Raw genomic sequence first — 11,558 nt, 5'->3', positions numbered from 1 at the left:
ATGATGCTTTCTTCCCTCTTCGAAAAGACAGTCTTTAAGTCTTTACATGCTTGTTCTCTCCATTCTTGTTGCATTGTCCCAGATCTAATAATCTTATTAGATTTAGCATTTGTGTTTTCTCTTTGAAAGTCTTCTGTAGTAATTCAATGTCACTGCACCCCTCCATGATGGATCTTAATTGTCTGCTGTTGTCTCCTTTCAGGTTCTCCCTCTTCCACACCACACAGTTCATTGCTCAGTGAATGCTCACGGATCTACTCTTTCGTGTCTTTTCTGGTAAGGACTACTGTCTAGCAATCAAATTGGGTTTACTATGGGACATCAAGTTTTTTCTTTCTTGATTGTGGGGAGCTAACTATTGTCTGTTACATTCAGGTAATGGGTCTAGAGGTTATATCTGAACCTACATATTTGAATTGTGTCCAGGTATTGCCTTTGCCTTTTGCACAACAACAGTTCTTGCTTCTCAGTCTATTTCAGGACAGCCAGTGTGTTGAGTGGTGGCGCAGCCTCCTTCTGGATGCGGCAAAAGGTTCTTGAGGGGATGAGGATCACCTAAAACAATCCTGCTAAAACTTGTCATTTTCATTCTTTGGCTAATTATTCCCTTTCTTGGTGCACACTAAAAGGGGTGTGATTCACTCCATCTGACAATAGGCTTCTAGCAGAGGCACCAAATCCAGGGTGTTCCTTTCTCCTCCACAGCCAGAGGAGGGAGGGAATCACCTAAGGGAGATGGATAAGACCAGTGAAGATGAGAATTACTATACCCATTGCTTTCTTTCTTTCTCTACTGCTTGCTACAGCAGTAATTTCAAGAGGCTAAACTTTGAGCTCAAAGACTTCAGTTAGGTGACTGCTATGATCTCCTAGCTCTTTTATTGCTTTTTTTCTACTGGATTTTTTTTCCTTGGTGCAAACTTGAGAGGCTGATGGTATAAGGACAGTTATGATTTTTTGCAATTATAAAAGCTAGGACTTTTAAAAAATAGAAGTATACATAACCAGCTAGCTCACATCATAGTCCTACCTAAAAAAGCCCTGTCAAGTCTGGGATTGTAATTAGGAATTAGGGTTTTAGCTTTTTTCTCCAACACCCGAGATCTGGGTATGTGGGACCCATTTTCTTTCTCTTTTTTGCTGTGTGCAGCAAGCAAGTGCCTAAGGGGTTAATGATTGCTGTAGCTGAATTTTAGGTAATGTACAATCAGCTGTTTCTGCTCTGAGCTAGTGGTTTGCCCTACTAGCTGACTTTGCTGTTGCAAGGCTGACTGAAGTACAGTTCATCTATGAAGGGGTTTTTAAACTTATGTTCAAAGCTTTTTGTTACAGGTTCTGTACCCATACAGAGCCTTATACTGTAGAACTTGCTGCTGTTGTCTTCTATTTTGGTGCTAGCCTGTTCCCCTCTGGACAGGGAAGCACATGCCCAGAATCAGTTGGAGACCATGTCACAGCTGGGGTCGAAAGTCCACCATAGCCAATGCTGGAAAAGTAAACATATAAGGTTGGGAAGACCTGAGGAGGCAGCTAATGTGTTCAGAAAAGCCCAGTTTTCTTTCAAAACCAAATAGGAGTGTCCCTTGTACTAGATTCAGTGTGTTTTGCCTACACCCAGCTGTAAGCTTGAGAACTAGCATATGAAATGCTCTGAGCCAGCTATGGGGCTGACAGGCACATCTTCCCAAGTGCTTCAGAAATTTAACATTGCTATTGAAGCCCTTAGCCTTTCCTTCGATGGCAGATCTACTGTTGTCCTTGTATGCTTGAGTGAAATTGAAAAATAATTAGCGTGTTGAAAGGAGCCTGTTTTAATTGTTAAACTATGACCCTTGTTGGCAGATCAGTTGCTCCTGCAGCGTGCTGTACTGTAATTTCTTACCTGAAGAGATCAGCACCAATTAGGAAATGGCCAAAGTCGAAAGGTTTGCTTTTCATGTTCCAAGTCTGGAGGAGCTTGCTGGGGGTAAGTCATACAGCGTGTAACTTTTTGCAAACTTACAACGTATTCTTCAAACTTACCTTAAAGCTCATACCAAAACTTTTCTACAGCTAGTACATGCAGAATGTTCCTGCTCTTAGCACTCTGAGGTGTAAAGTACAGCACTATTTCTTGATATGCTCTTATTTTCTTAAAGCAAACAGTGACTCCTCGCCCAAGCCCCCATGGTATTTAAGCACACAGACAGGCTCTCAAACCCTTTAAAACTGTCTGCTGCATTAACAGATTTGTGCATGGGTTGTGAAAGTTTGGCAACTACAGACCAAACTTCTTTACACATGGAGGATCATCTGTGCTCCTCTGCCCTCCAGTATTTCTTTATATTTCAGGACTACTTGAAACACATCTGACAGGGTGCAGTGTAGCATGGCACATCCTCTTGCTTGGACATAGTTGGCTCCTCCTTTGGTGATTGCCTTAGAACAGGGCTGCAGGAAACATGCTATTTAGTTTTTCTTTCCAAAGCCTTCACAAAATGTGCTCCGAATAAGAGAATGATTGAGGATGGAGGAGACATTTTGTTCCAAACCAGCTGCTTATGACCTTCTTTCCTTGTCCTAGTGGAAAGACATTATTCCTTCTGCCAGTGTCTCCCCTGCAGCAGACGTACTAAAGGTTATTTTTTTCCTTCAGATTGAGCCTCAAGTTGTCTGCCACTTTCCCAAACCTCTATCAGTCTAGTATTTCCATACTTTGAGAAGGTGTGGTCCTAGCAGTACCCTGAGTGGTTCTCAGTGCTTTTCTCACCTAGTCAGACTGGGACAATAGGCCAGGGCTGCTAGAGACCTGTGAGCTCTGCAGAGAACACCATGTACTTGCAACTGAGCAGCCTGAAAGAGTAGCAGAAAAAAAAAGTGTCACAGAGCAGAGTTTTCCTTTTCCTCCCTGTCTATTCTGAGGAGCTCCTGTGAGCTGTGGATTTTGTTGCTGTTCAGCTTTTGGGTATAATTTGAAGAGTGCCCTTCTATTGTCCTTGTCTACTTACCAGAAGGTACTGAGATGTATTTAGAAATATGCCAAGTACCTTCTGCTGACCCTTGTGATCAACAGCTTGGTAAATCTGCTCCCAAGAAGTAAGGTATGGCTGAAATCCTAACTGGAGAAAACAAAGGCACAGGGAAGTCTTCTGAGTAAATAAGGAACTGCTTGATTTGAGGACACAGAATGGATTTTCTGTTCTTTAGTTTGAGACATCTGTCAAAGCAGACCCCCAGGCATGAAAGAACTTGGACTTTTTAACACGGTATTTGGAGCAATGTGAAGGCAGTCCCACACTCAGTTATGTTGTTTCCAAACAGCACAGTCGTAATCCTCTCTATTGTTTCAGTGACTTTGCCGGTTCTGAGCCTAAAAACATTGATATGAAGCAAAGCCAAAATTCTAGATTTGGTGCATTATCACCAGCACCATTCCTTATCTGTCCTGTACCGACAGTGGCACTTGCCAGAACAATCTCCACAAGAACATAAAGAGGACAGGCAGTATCCTGTCATGGCAGAAATTTCCAGACAAGAGACACAGTTTGAGAATATAATCAAGCTATTGCAAACAGTCTAGCTGATATATTTAAAGAACTGATTGTCAGTTCAGCTAAAACCTGCTCCCTCCTTTGCGCTTCCATCTTGTTTGACTGTGATTATAACTGTTCGCTCTCTGAAGCAAACCCACTGCTGAATGTGGTTGACGTTTACCCATGTTACTTCACTTTGTGCTGCTCCCATTGCTAGTAGGAGCAGTCAGTTGTTGTATTTTAGTGAAAATGTTTTTAAAGTTCTTAAAATGAATGAATGTGTCAGCCAACAATGGCCTGAACAAACCTGTGCTCTTCTCTGGTGCTCTGACTCATGAAACCAGTGCCTACAGACAGTGATGTTTAAATCAATGGAGTTTCTTAGGGTAAGCATAAGCAATGTATCTTGCTGAAATAAAACCTAAACAGATATATTTATTGTTGCTGAAATCTTCTCAAACTCTTGGTAGTTTTTCATTGTCAATAACTTTGCCATTATTCTTTATTACAGTTTTGCAGAAAGGGCTGAAAGAGAACTTTGCTGACGCTCAGGTCTCTATTGTTGACTGTCCTGATCTGACTCAGGAACCCTTCAAATTTCCTGCTAAAGGTAACCCAGCATTCCAGTCTTCCATTAAGACTTCCCCAGTTCTTTCTACCTGATCCTGCTTGGTTTTGATCTTCTAAAGACATTGGGAGAGCTTAAATTGTTTTTCAGGTAATGAATATGCATGAGATGAGACCTAAATTTTATTTCTGGATTTGCTTCCTAGTTGATATATGAACAAGGACAAGTCATTACTAAGTACTTGTCATATTTTTTTCTTTCTTAAGCTGAGATTGCAATGCTCACTTATTTCACAAACTTTATTTAGTGTACTGAAAATGTTTTGAAATTAAGTTGTCATCTTTCAGATGAAGAAATATTTTAGATCCATGCCAATCACTACCTGAACCTAAGGAGTTGTACTTCCATTAATTTTTAAATTCCTGCCATTCAAATATGTCAGTGAAGTGAAACTCATTCATCTTCTTTGACATTAGCTGTCTGGAAGACAGGCATCATCTGAGTTCCCTCTGGCATCAGTGTAGTGAAAGAAAGACCTCCAGAAGTTGATTCATCCCTTCATAAAATACATGTCCAAATAAGTGGGATGAACTGTCCTCAGATCTGGACATCAGCTTTGCTGAGATTTTGCAAGTGGAGATATCCATTGTGTGGTGAGGATATCTTATGGGAGAACTGTCAAATGGAAGTTGTTGCTGACCCTGGTAGGAGGGGTTTTGTGCTTGGAGAATGTTAATTTTACACAGGTTGTGTGACATTGAATCATATTGTGAATTGTTTTAGGGCTTAGACTTCTCAGTAGTGCAACACTTTGTCTAAGTATGCTAGGGAAATAGTGTTCTCAAAGTTTGAGCCAGTTCTTTGGTGGGTTAGACTGCATGCACATTTAAGATTGGTAAGAAAAGATATTTCACTGATCTAACTGACTGTATTCTTCTAGGAATCTGTGGAAAGCCTAGGATAGCAGATGTGGGAGGTGTCCCTTACCTCATACCTCTGGTACAGAAAGAAAAAGTGAGTTTTTCCTTAGCTCTAGGGTTTAATACATTTGTCAAAAGAAAAGCAGCATCTTGTTGAATGAAATATGAACGAAACTATGGACTACCAGATACTATAAGATTCCACTCATGAAAGAGACTTTTCAGTGGTTTATGAGATTGATTCTGACATATGTTAAACATAGACTGTGTCACAAAGTCTTACATGTTGTAGTGTTGTTGATGGTTCATCATTTCCTGCTCTCAAATACAAATTAGTTTTGAAAACATACTGTCTGTGACAGGAGCCATGGAAGGAGCTATAAACAAGGGTCTTGTCTACATGGTCATATATGGCTTACTGCATGCCTGCAAGTTCAAGTGACAGCCATGCTGCTTTGTGAAAACTGACTCTGTGTTTTTAGGCCAACACTGGATTTGCATTACCCTCCTTTTCCAAGAATATTGTGCTGCCTTGCTGACACCTCACCCAATCTGTCTCTATATAGACATTCCCTTCCATTTTTTGATTTTGCACAAATAGAAATTTCAGTAAGAACAATAATTCAGTCTTTGAGTAAAATGATCAGGGGACATACAGGCAGAATCTACCTTTCAGAAAACAATCGACATCTACCAAATTTGTTACTACTAAATGTTATGTTGTGTTCATAAACTGTGTTCAGCTTAATTATCCAAAATATTAATGAGGGTGTTCTGCATTAAATGCTGTCAGAGATTACAGTGAACTGAGTGACAATTCCAGATCAGAGCACCACACCAAAATCATAGAATCGTAGGTTTGGCTTGGAAGTGACAGTAAAGATCATCTACATCCAACCCCTCACCCCCATGGGCAGGGATGCTGCCCACTTGCTTAGGACCCCATCCAGCCTGGCGTTAGACACTTCCAGGGATGGAAGGATTGTTTCTCTTTTGCAGGTTTATGATCTAAATACGGTTGCAAAAGATATAGAGCTGCCTGGAGCTTTCATTCTTGGAGCTGGAGCTGTTTCATCTAAGGTTCTTGGAGTAAACGCTGAGGTCAGTAAGTAAGTGTGGTGGTTCTCAATGGATTCATGAAGTATCATAACAGTAGAGCAGTGTCATGCTGGGTACTTCCCATTTGCAACAAAATATTTAATAAACGCCATTCATGCCACAAGCACATGAAACACATTAGAAGGAATTCAGATGAGGGCTGTCCACTGAGGTGCTTACTACTGAGATAATAAAAATTAATTTTTAACTGGTAATTCTTCAGGAAGCATGTGATTGCCTTGAAGTGTGCAAGAAACATGTTTTTTTGAAAGTGGTTGACAAAGACCTGACCAGAGGTTTTAATTCCAAGATTTAGAAATGCTTTTCAGACTTACTGGTAAATGCCTTTGAAATACTCCCTGTCTTTTGCCCTCTTGGGTGACTTTGTTTTACCATTGTAAAGATGCCACAATAACGTGCTGAACTGCAGGAGAGGCACGAGATGAAAACTACTGCCTATGGAGAACTTGGTTAATCTGAGGTTTTTCAGGCATAAACCTCTGGTCTTGCCATCTCTTTTTGATGGATTTATTGGCAGATGAGATAGCCCATCCCAGCATTAAATTTGTGCCACTGTAATAGTGGTTGTTACTGTACACTGAGAACATTTTACATAGAATTCCGGTCCTTGCATGCAGGTCTTAGATATTCTTTTACTTCTTTCTTTTATTTTTTTTTAACACTAGCATTCATCATCATCTAACATTAAATCTGTCTGTCCAGAAAAAGTATATCTGCTTTCTGGACTTTTCAATTATTTTATAACAATGCATTTTTTCTTACCAGTACGGACCTCGTTCTGAGAGACAGAGCTGTGTGATGAAGGGGATTATTTCTTGGGATCACGGTCCAGGATTTAAGTTGCTTCTATGTGAATTCAGTTCATTTGACTGATTACATGTTCATATTGACTTATTTGACTTACTCTTACATGTTCTTTTTCTCAGCTTATCCCTATTGTTAAAACTAAGAGTGAAAAAAAGCCTGCAGTAAACGGGAGCTACGTTGCTCAGATAAATCCTGCAGACAAAGGGTGCCTGCTTGAGAAGTACAGCAGTAAATACACTGACTGTGAGTTTGGACTGTTGGCCAATCTTTATGCCAGTGAGGGCCAACCTGGTAAGGTACGTACTTGGATCAAAGGTGACTTTGTTTGTAGAGCTTTATGACTGAGGGGAAACTTATGTTTCAATGTTCTCCTATCAGTTTTCTGTGATAATAGTAAAGAAGTAATTTCACGAGAGAAACATGCAAATGTAAGGAACTGATGCCTGTGAACAAGGGGAGGAATTGGAGACAGAGAAGCCTTTGAATTTTTGAGGGATAAGTATTAGCTTACTAAAACTTTTCCATCATAAATCATTCATCCAAATCTAGTCCAAACTAGCAGTGATTTAAGGTAATGGTTTTGCAATGTGCTTGTGTAAATGTGGGCACTTGTCTAGCTATTTTTAGAAGTGTTTCCCCTGGCAGAGCCATCAGAAAGAGGTGTTGGCCAAGCAGTCAAAAACCTGACTACTCCATGGAAACTGAGCAGTCTCCTCTGTTACCAGGAGTTTCTGTATAACAGTGTAAGCCAGCTGGTGGACAGAAAGGGGTTGCTCATATCACTGTCTCATGTATGAATAAATCTCTTTCTGCCCAGCACCTCTCACAGGCAAGGCTAGCATTGAACAAAGTCAGGAAAAGAGAGTTGGTCAGGTACTGGAAGGATACAAGTGGAGCAGCACTTGCAGGGAAGCTCTCATTTTCAAAAAGTAATCTTGGGCTATCAGCTTGGGAGAATTTCAGAACAGCTTTCACAGACCTTTGCAGACTGTTGCAGCAGGAGACAGGAGTGATAAATTAACTTTGTTTTCCAGGTCATTGAAGTGAAAGCCAATGGAAGAACTGGGGAACTTAACTTTGTGTCCTGTCTAAGACAAACTTTAGAGAAACACTATGGAGAAAAGCCAGTTGGGATGGGTGGCACATTTATCATTCAGAAGGGGAAAGCAAAGATTCACATTATGGTACGTTGTTCTCAATTGGTGTAACTTTCTTCGTCCTCCTGAAAACAGAAGTATAAATCTGGGTGTAACATCTTAGTGCCTTGACATTGTTTTGTATTTTTAAATGTATGCATAAACTATTAGGATAAACACTATATTAAAGCAAGGAGCTGACATTGCGAAATCAGTTACAAAACTAGTGATGCTGTTTTACTTGGCCTTAATACCAGCATCTTCTGAAATACGTAGGCAGCTAAAGAGCTGGAGAACTATTGTAAAATGAAATGAAATATGTGAACTGAGGTAATACTTATAAAGAGCATTAGACTTTTTTTAATATAACTGAGCTTCTAAAATGTCCCAGGAGGAGGGGAATCCTCACTTCAGTGGTTCTCCCACCTGTGCAATGAAAGAAGCAATAATCTGGTCGCTTCTATGTCTGGCAGAAACACAGCGATGGGCACTGGTGAGCTTCTTTAAGTCAAGAAGGAAGGAAAGTGAAGGAAAGTTGCTAGAGAAAAAGTAACTTGATACAAGTGTCTTCCTTTTACTTACAAAGCTTTTATTTTTGCTGTAGCCTCCAGAATTTTCTGCCTGTCCCCTGAACACTGATGAGGATGTGAATAACTGGCTCAAATTCTTTGAAATGAAGGCTCCACTGATTTGTCAGCCAGTAATAGTCTCCAGAGATCCAGTGAGTCTCTTTTTCTCATTTCTAAGTATAAACTGAGACATGTAATGAATCTTGTCTTGGATGTGATTTTCCCTTTAAGAACAGGAACATGTTTGTATGTGACTTGTTTGAATTGAGGCTGGGTCAGTCTGATCTGAAACTTAGTGATTGTTCATGGTGGATTGAACGTAATTGTTCAGTTCCAATTACAAGTGTGCAAGTGTTTGCATCCCAAACCACAACAGCACAGTTTACGTTCACTGCTGGCCACACCGGGAGAAATGCCAAGAGCATGGAAGCTGGTTCAGCCTCGTGCTCGTGTAGTTCATTTCACTAAGAACTCTCTCTGCTAATGCTGTGTTGCAATACGTGAGGCATGTGTCTTGTAATTGCTGATGCAAATTAAAGTCTGCAAAACCTTGTGCTGGAAAGTTATCTATCATGTTTCACAAGCACTAAACTCAACAGCAAATAATTCAAGATGAAAACCAATCTGGTTTCAAAACCGATTAAGATGTTCATCATTAGGAAAACCATCTATTTAAAAGTAACCAGGAAAGCATAGATGAAAATGGCTATTTTATAAATAACAATGCAGTCATAAGTAATAGAAGAAACATTTTTCCAGAGCTGAATGAGACATACTGAAAGCTTAGATATGTTCAAGGGTGTGACTTTATTGTGTCATTATGTGGCAGCCTGTGGCCTAAGGCTAAATTGTGTGCATCTTCCCAGAATCAACTGATCCATATTTTGAAAGCAGCCATCAACAGCTGCTCCATTCCGAACCAATGCAACTTGTGCAGTGGATGCAGCTGGGATAAGTCTCATCTGTATCCACTGCAAGCTCAACAGCACCTGGCTCAGCCTATGGTTTTGGAAGTGTGTGAGTGCCACTAATAGAGGGCAGTACAAGATGGCATTCAAATGCCATAGCATCTATTCATCAGTATCCTCTTGCAGCACAGCAAATCCAATTGTATCATGGACTGCATCAAACTAAGCATGGCCAGGTCAAGGGGGGTGATTCTCTCCCTCGTGAGATCCCATCTGGTGTGCTGGGTGTAGCTCTGGGGCCTCAAGAAACATGTGGACCTCTTAGAGTGGGTCCAGAGGAGGCCCATGAAAATGTTCAGAGGGCTGGGGCATCTCTCCTATGAAGACAGGCTGATAGAGTTGGGGTTATTCAGCATGGAGAAGAGAAGGCTCCAGGAAGACCTTATTGCAGCCTTCTAGTACTTAAGGTTTTTAGGAAAGATGGAGAGAATATTTTTTACCAAGGCAGATGGTGACAAGAGAAGGGGCAAGGGTTTTAAATTGAAAGAGAACAGATTTAGATAGGATATAAGGAAGAAATCTTTTAGGCTGAGGGTGGAGAGACACTGGAAAAGGTTGCTCAGAGAAGCTGTGGTTGCCCCATCCCTGGAAGTGTTCAAGGCCAGGTTGGATGAAATCCTGAACAACCTGATCTTAGTGAGTGGCATCCCTGCCCATGGCAGTGGGATTAGAATAGATGATCTCTCAAGGTTTGTTCCACCAAACCCATTCTATGATTCTGTGGTATATAAAAGTGGTGGGGGTGATCTTATGGTTTAGTATGCTAGTTGTTATTTTATTCATTGTTCATCCCATATTTTTCAAAGCTGGCTCTCAGAATTGGAGTAGAGATGGTCCCTTCATCATAGAATCATAGAATTTTAGGGGTTGGAGTGGAGCTTACAGATCATCTAGTCCCACCACCCCCTGCCATGGGCAGGGACACCTCCCCACTAGACCAGATTGCTCAAGGCCTCATCCAGCCTGGCCTTGAACACTGCTAGGGTTGGGGCAGCCACTGCCTCCCTGGGCAACCTGTTCCAGTGTCTCACAACCCTCACAGTAAAAATCTTTTTCCTAATACCTAGCCTAAATTTCCTCTCCTTCAATTTGTACCTGTTGCCCCTTGTCCTATCACTGCAGTTCCTAACAATGAGTCCCTCTTTGGCTCCCTTGTAGCCCCTTCAGATTCTGATAGGCTGCTATGAGGTCTCCATGCAACCTTCTCTAGACATTGCACGGATCTGTGGCAATTGAGTGCAAAGGGGGTTTGATTGCCAGTAGGGGTTCCTTGGTGTGGCTGCTTTATTTAATCCCAGTGGAAAGAAAGGTGGGGAAAAAACTCAAAACAACAAGGAAATCTCAGCGAGATTGACACCAGAAATTGAGGGCTGTCAGGGTTTCTAAACTCTTTTCTCTCTGATGTGCTATGGTAAAGCCTTGTGTTGACTCCTTTTCTGTTGTCTTATTGGTTGGACACGCATCCTGCAAGTTTCCACTGCTTAATGTTTGGAGCAGGCTCTGAGATGTGTGGAAATACACATCGAGGACAATCCCATGACTTTTCTGCGAAGACATGTTGACAGGCCTTTCTCTGTCGACAGGGCTTCGACCTGCGCGTGGAGCACACCCACTGTTTCAGCCACCACGGGGAAGGAGGGCACTACCACCAGGACACCAGCCCTGACAGTGTGCAGTACCTGGGGTACTTCCTTCCTGCCGAGCTGCTCTTCCGCATCGACCGGCCCCAGGAGACACACCACGTAGGGAGAGACTGAGCTCGTCAGGAGGCTGCGCTGGAGGCAGAGCAATTTAATCTTTCTAAAGTACAAACACTGATTTTTGTAACACTTTTAATCATGCACATTTATCAGATGTCAGAATAAATATGAGAGCAGTAAGCCACTGCTGCCTTCATTGTGTCAAAAGGAGGGACTCAGAGCGTGCGTGTCATTGGAATTGTTATGGCTGGATTCAAAT

At 41.5% G+C, this 11,558-nt stretch overlaps 1 protein-coding gene across 3 annotated transcripts; it reads left to right on the top strand.

Annotated features, from left to right (window-relative positions):
- Positions 1–1,838: 1,838 nt before the first annotated feature.
- On the top strand, positions 1,839–11,356 carry LOC103802444 (chromosome unknown open reading frame, human C11orf54). Of its 3 annotated transcripts, XM_009074913.1 has the most exons (8): positions 1,839–1,966; positions 4,024–4,122; positions 5,021–5,094; positions 6,000–6,101; positions 7,046–7,222; positions 7,961–8,110; positions 8,667–8,783; positions 11,183–11,356. In XM_009074913.1, the coding sequence occupies exons 1-8, from the start codon at positions 1,909–1,911 to the stop codon at positions 11,354–11,356; spliced, it is 951 nt and encodes a 316-aa protein (XP_009073161.1). In that variant the 5' UTR covers positions 1,839–1,908. The 3 variants fall into 3 exon arrangements, with proteins under 3 accessions (XP_009073161.1, XP_009073163.1, XP_009073162.1); XM_009074915.1 differs by lacking the exon at positions 7,046–7,222 and having other exon boundaries at positions 1,909–1,966; XM_009074914.1 differs by lacking the exon at positions 7,961–8,110 and having other exon boundaries at positions 1,909–1,966.
- Positions 11,357–11,558: the final 202 nt, after the last annotated feature.

This window comes from Acanthisitta chloris, unplaced genomic scaffold (genome assembly GCF_000695815.1).
Source record: "Acanthisitta chloris isolate BGI_N310 unplaced genomic scaffold, ASM69581v1 scaffold18065, whole genome shotgun sequence".
NCBI lineage: Eukaryota > Metazoa > Chordata > Aves > Passeriformes > Acanthisittidae > Acanthisitta > Acanthisitta chloris.
This window is presented reverse-complemented; position numbering and strand designations above follow the sequence as displayed.

Excerpts from the sequence above, each read along its gene's own strand:
- LOC103802444 (XM_009074913.1), top strand. The coding sequence starts at position 1,909 with ATGGCCAAAGTCGAAAGGTTTGCTTTTCATGTTCCAAGTCTGGAGGAG. Across the intron at positions 6,102-7,045 it reads TTCTTGGAGTAAACGCTGAG|CTTATCCCTATTGTTAAAAC; the intron begins GTCAGTAAGTAA and ends TCTTTTTCTCAG. Across the intron at positions 8,784-11,182 it reads TAATAGTCTCCAGAGATCCA|GGCTTCGACCTGCGCGTGGA; the intron begins GTGAGTCTCTTT and ends CTCTGTCGACAG.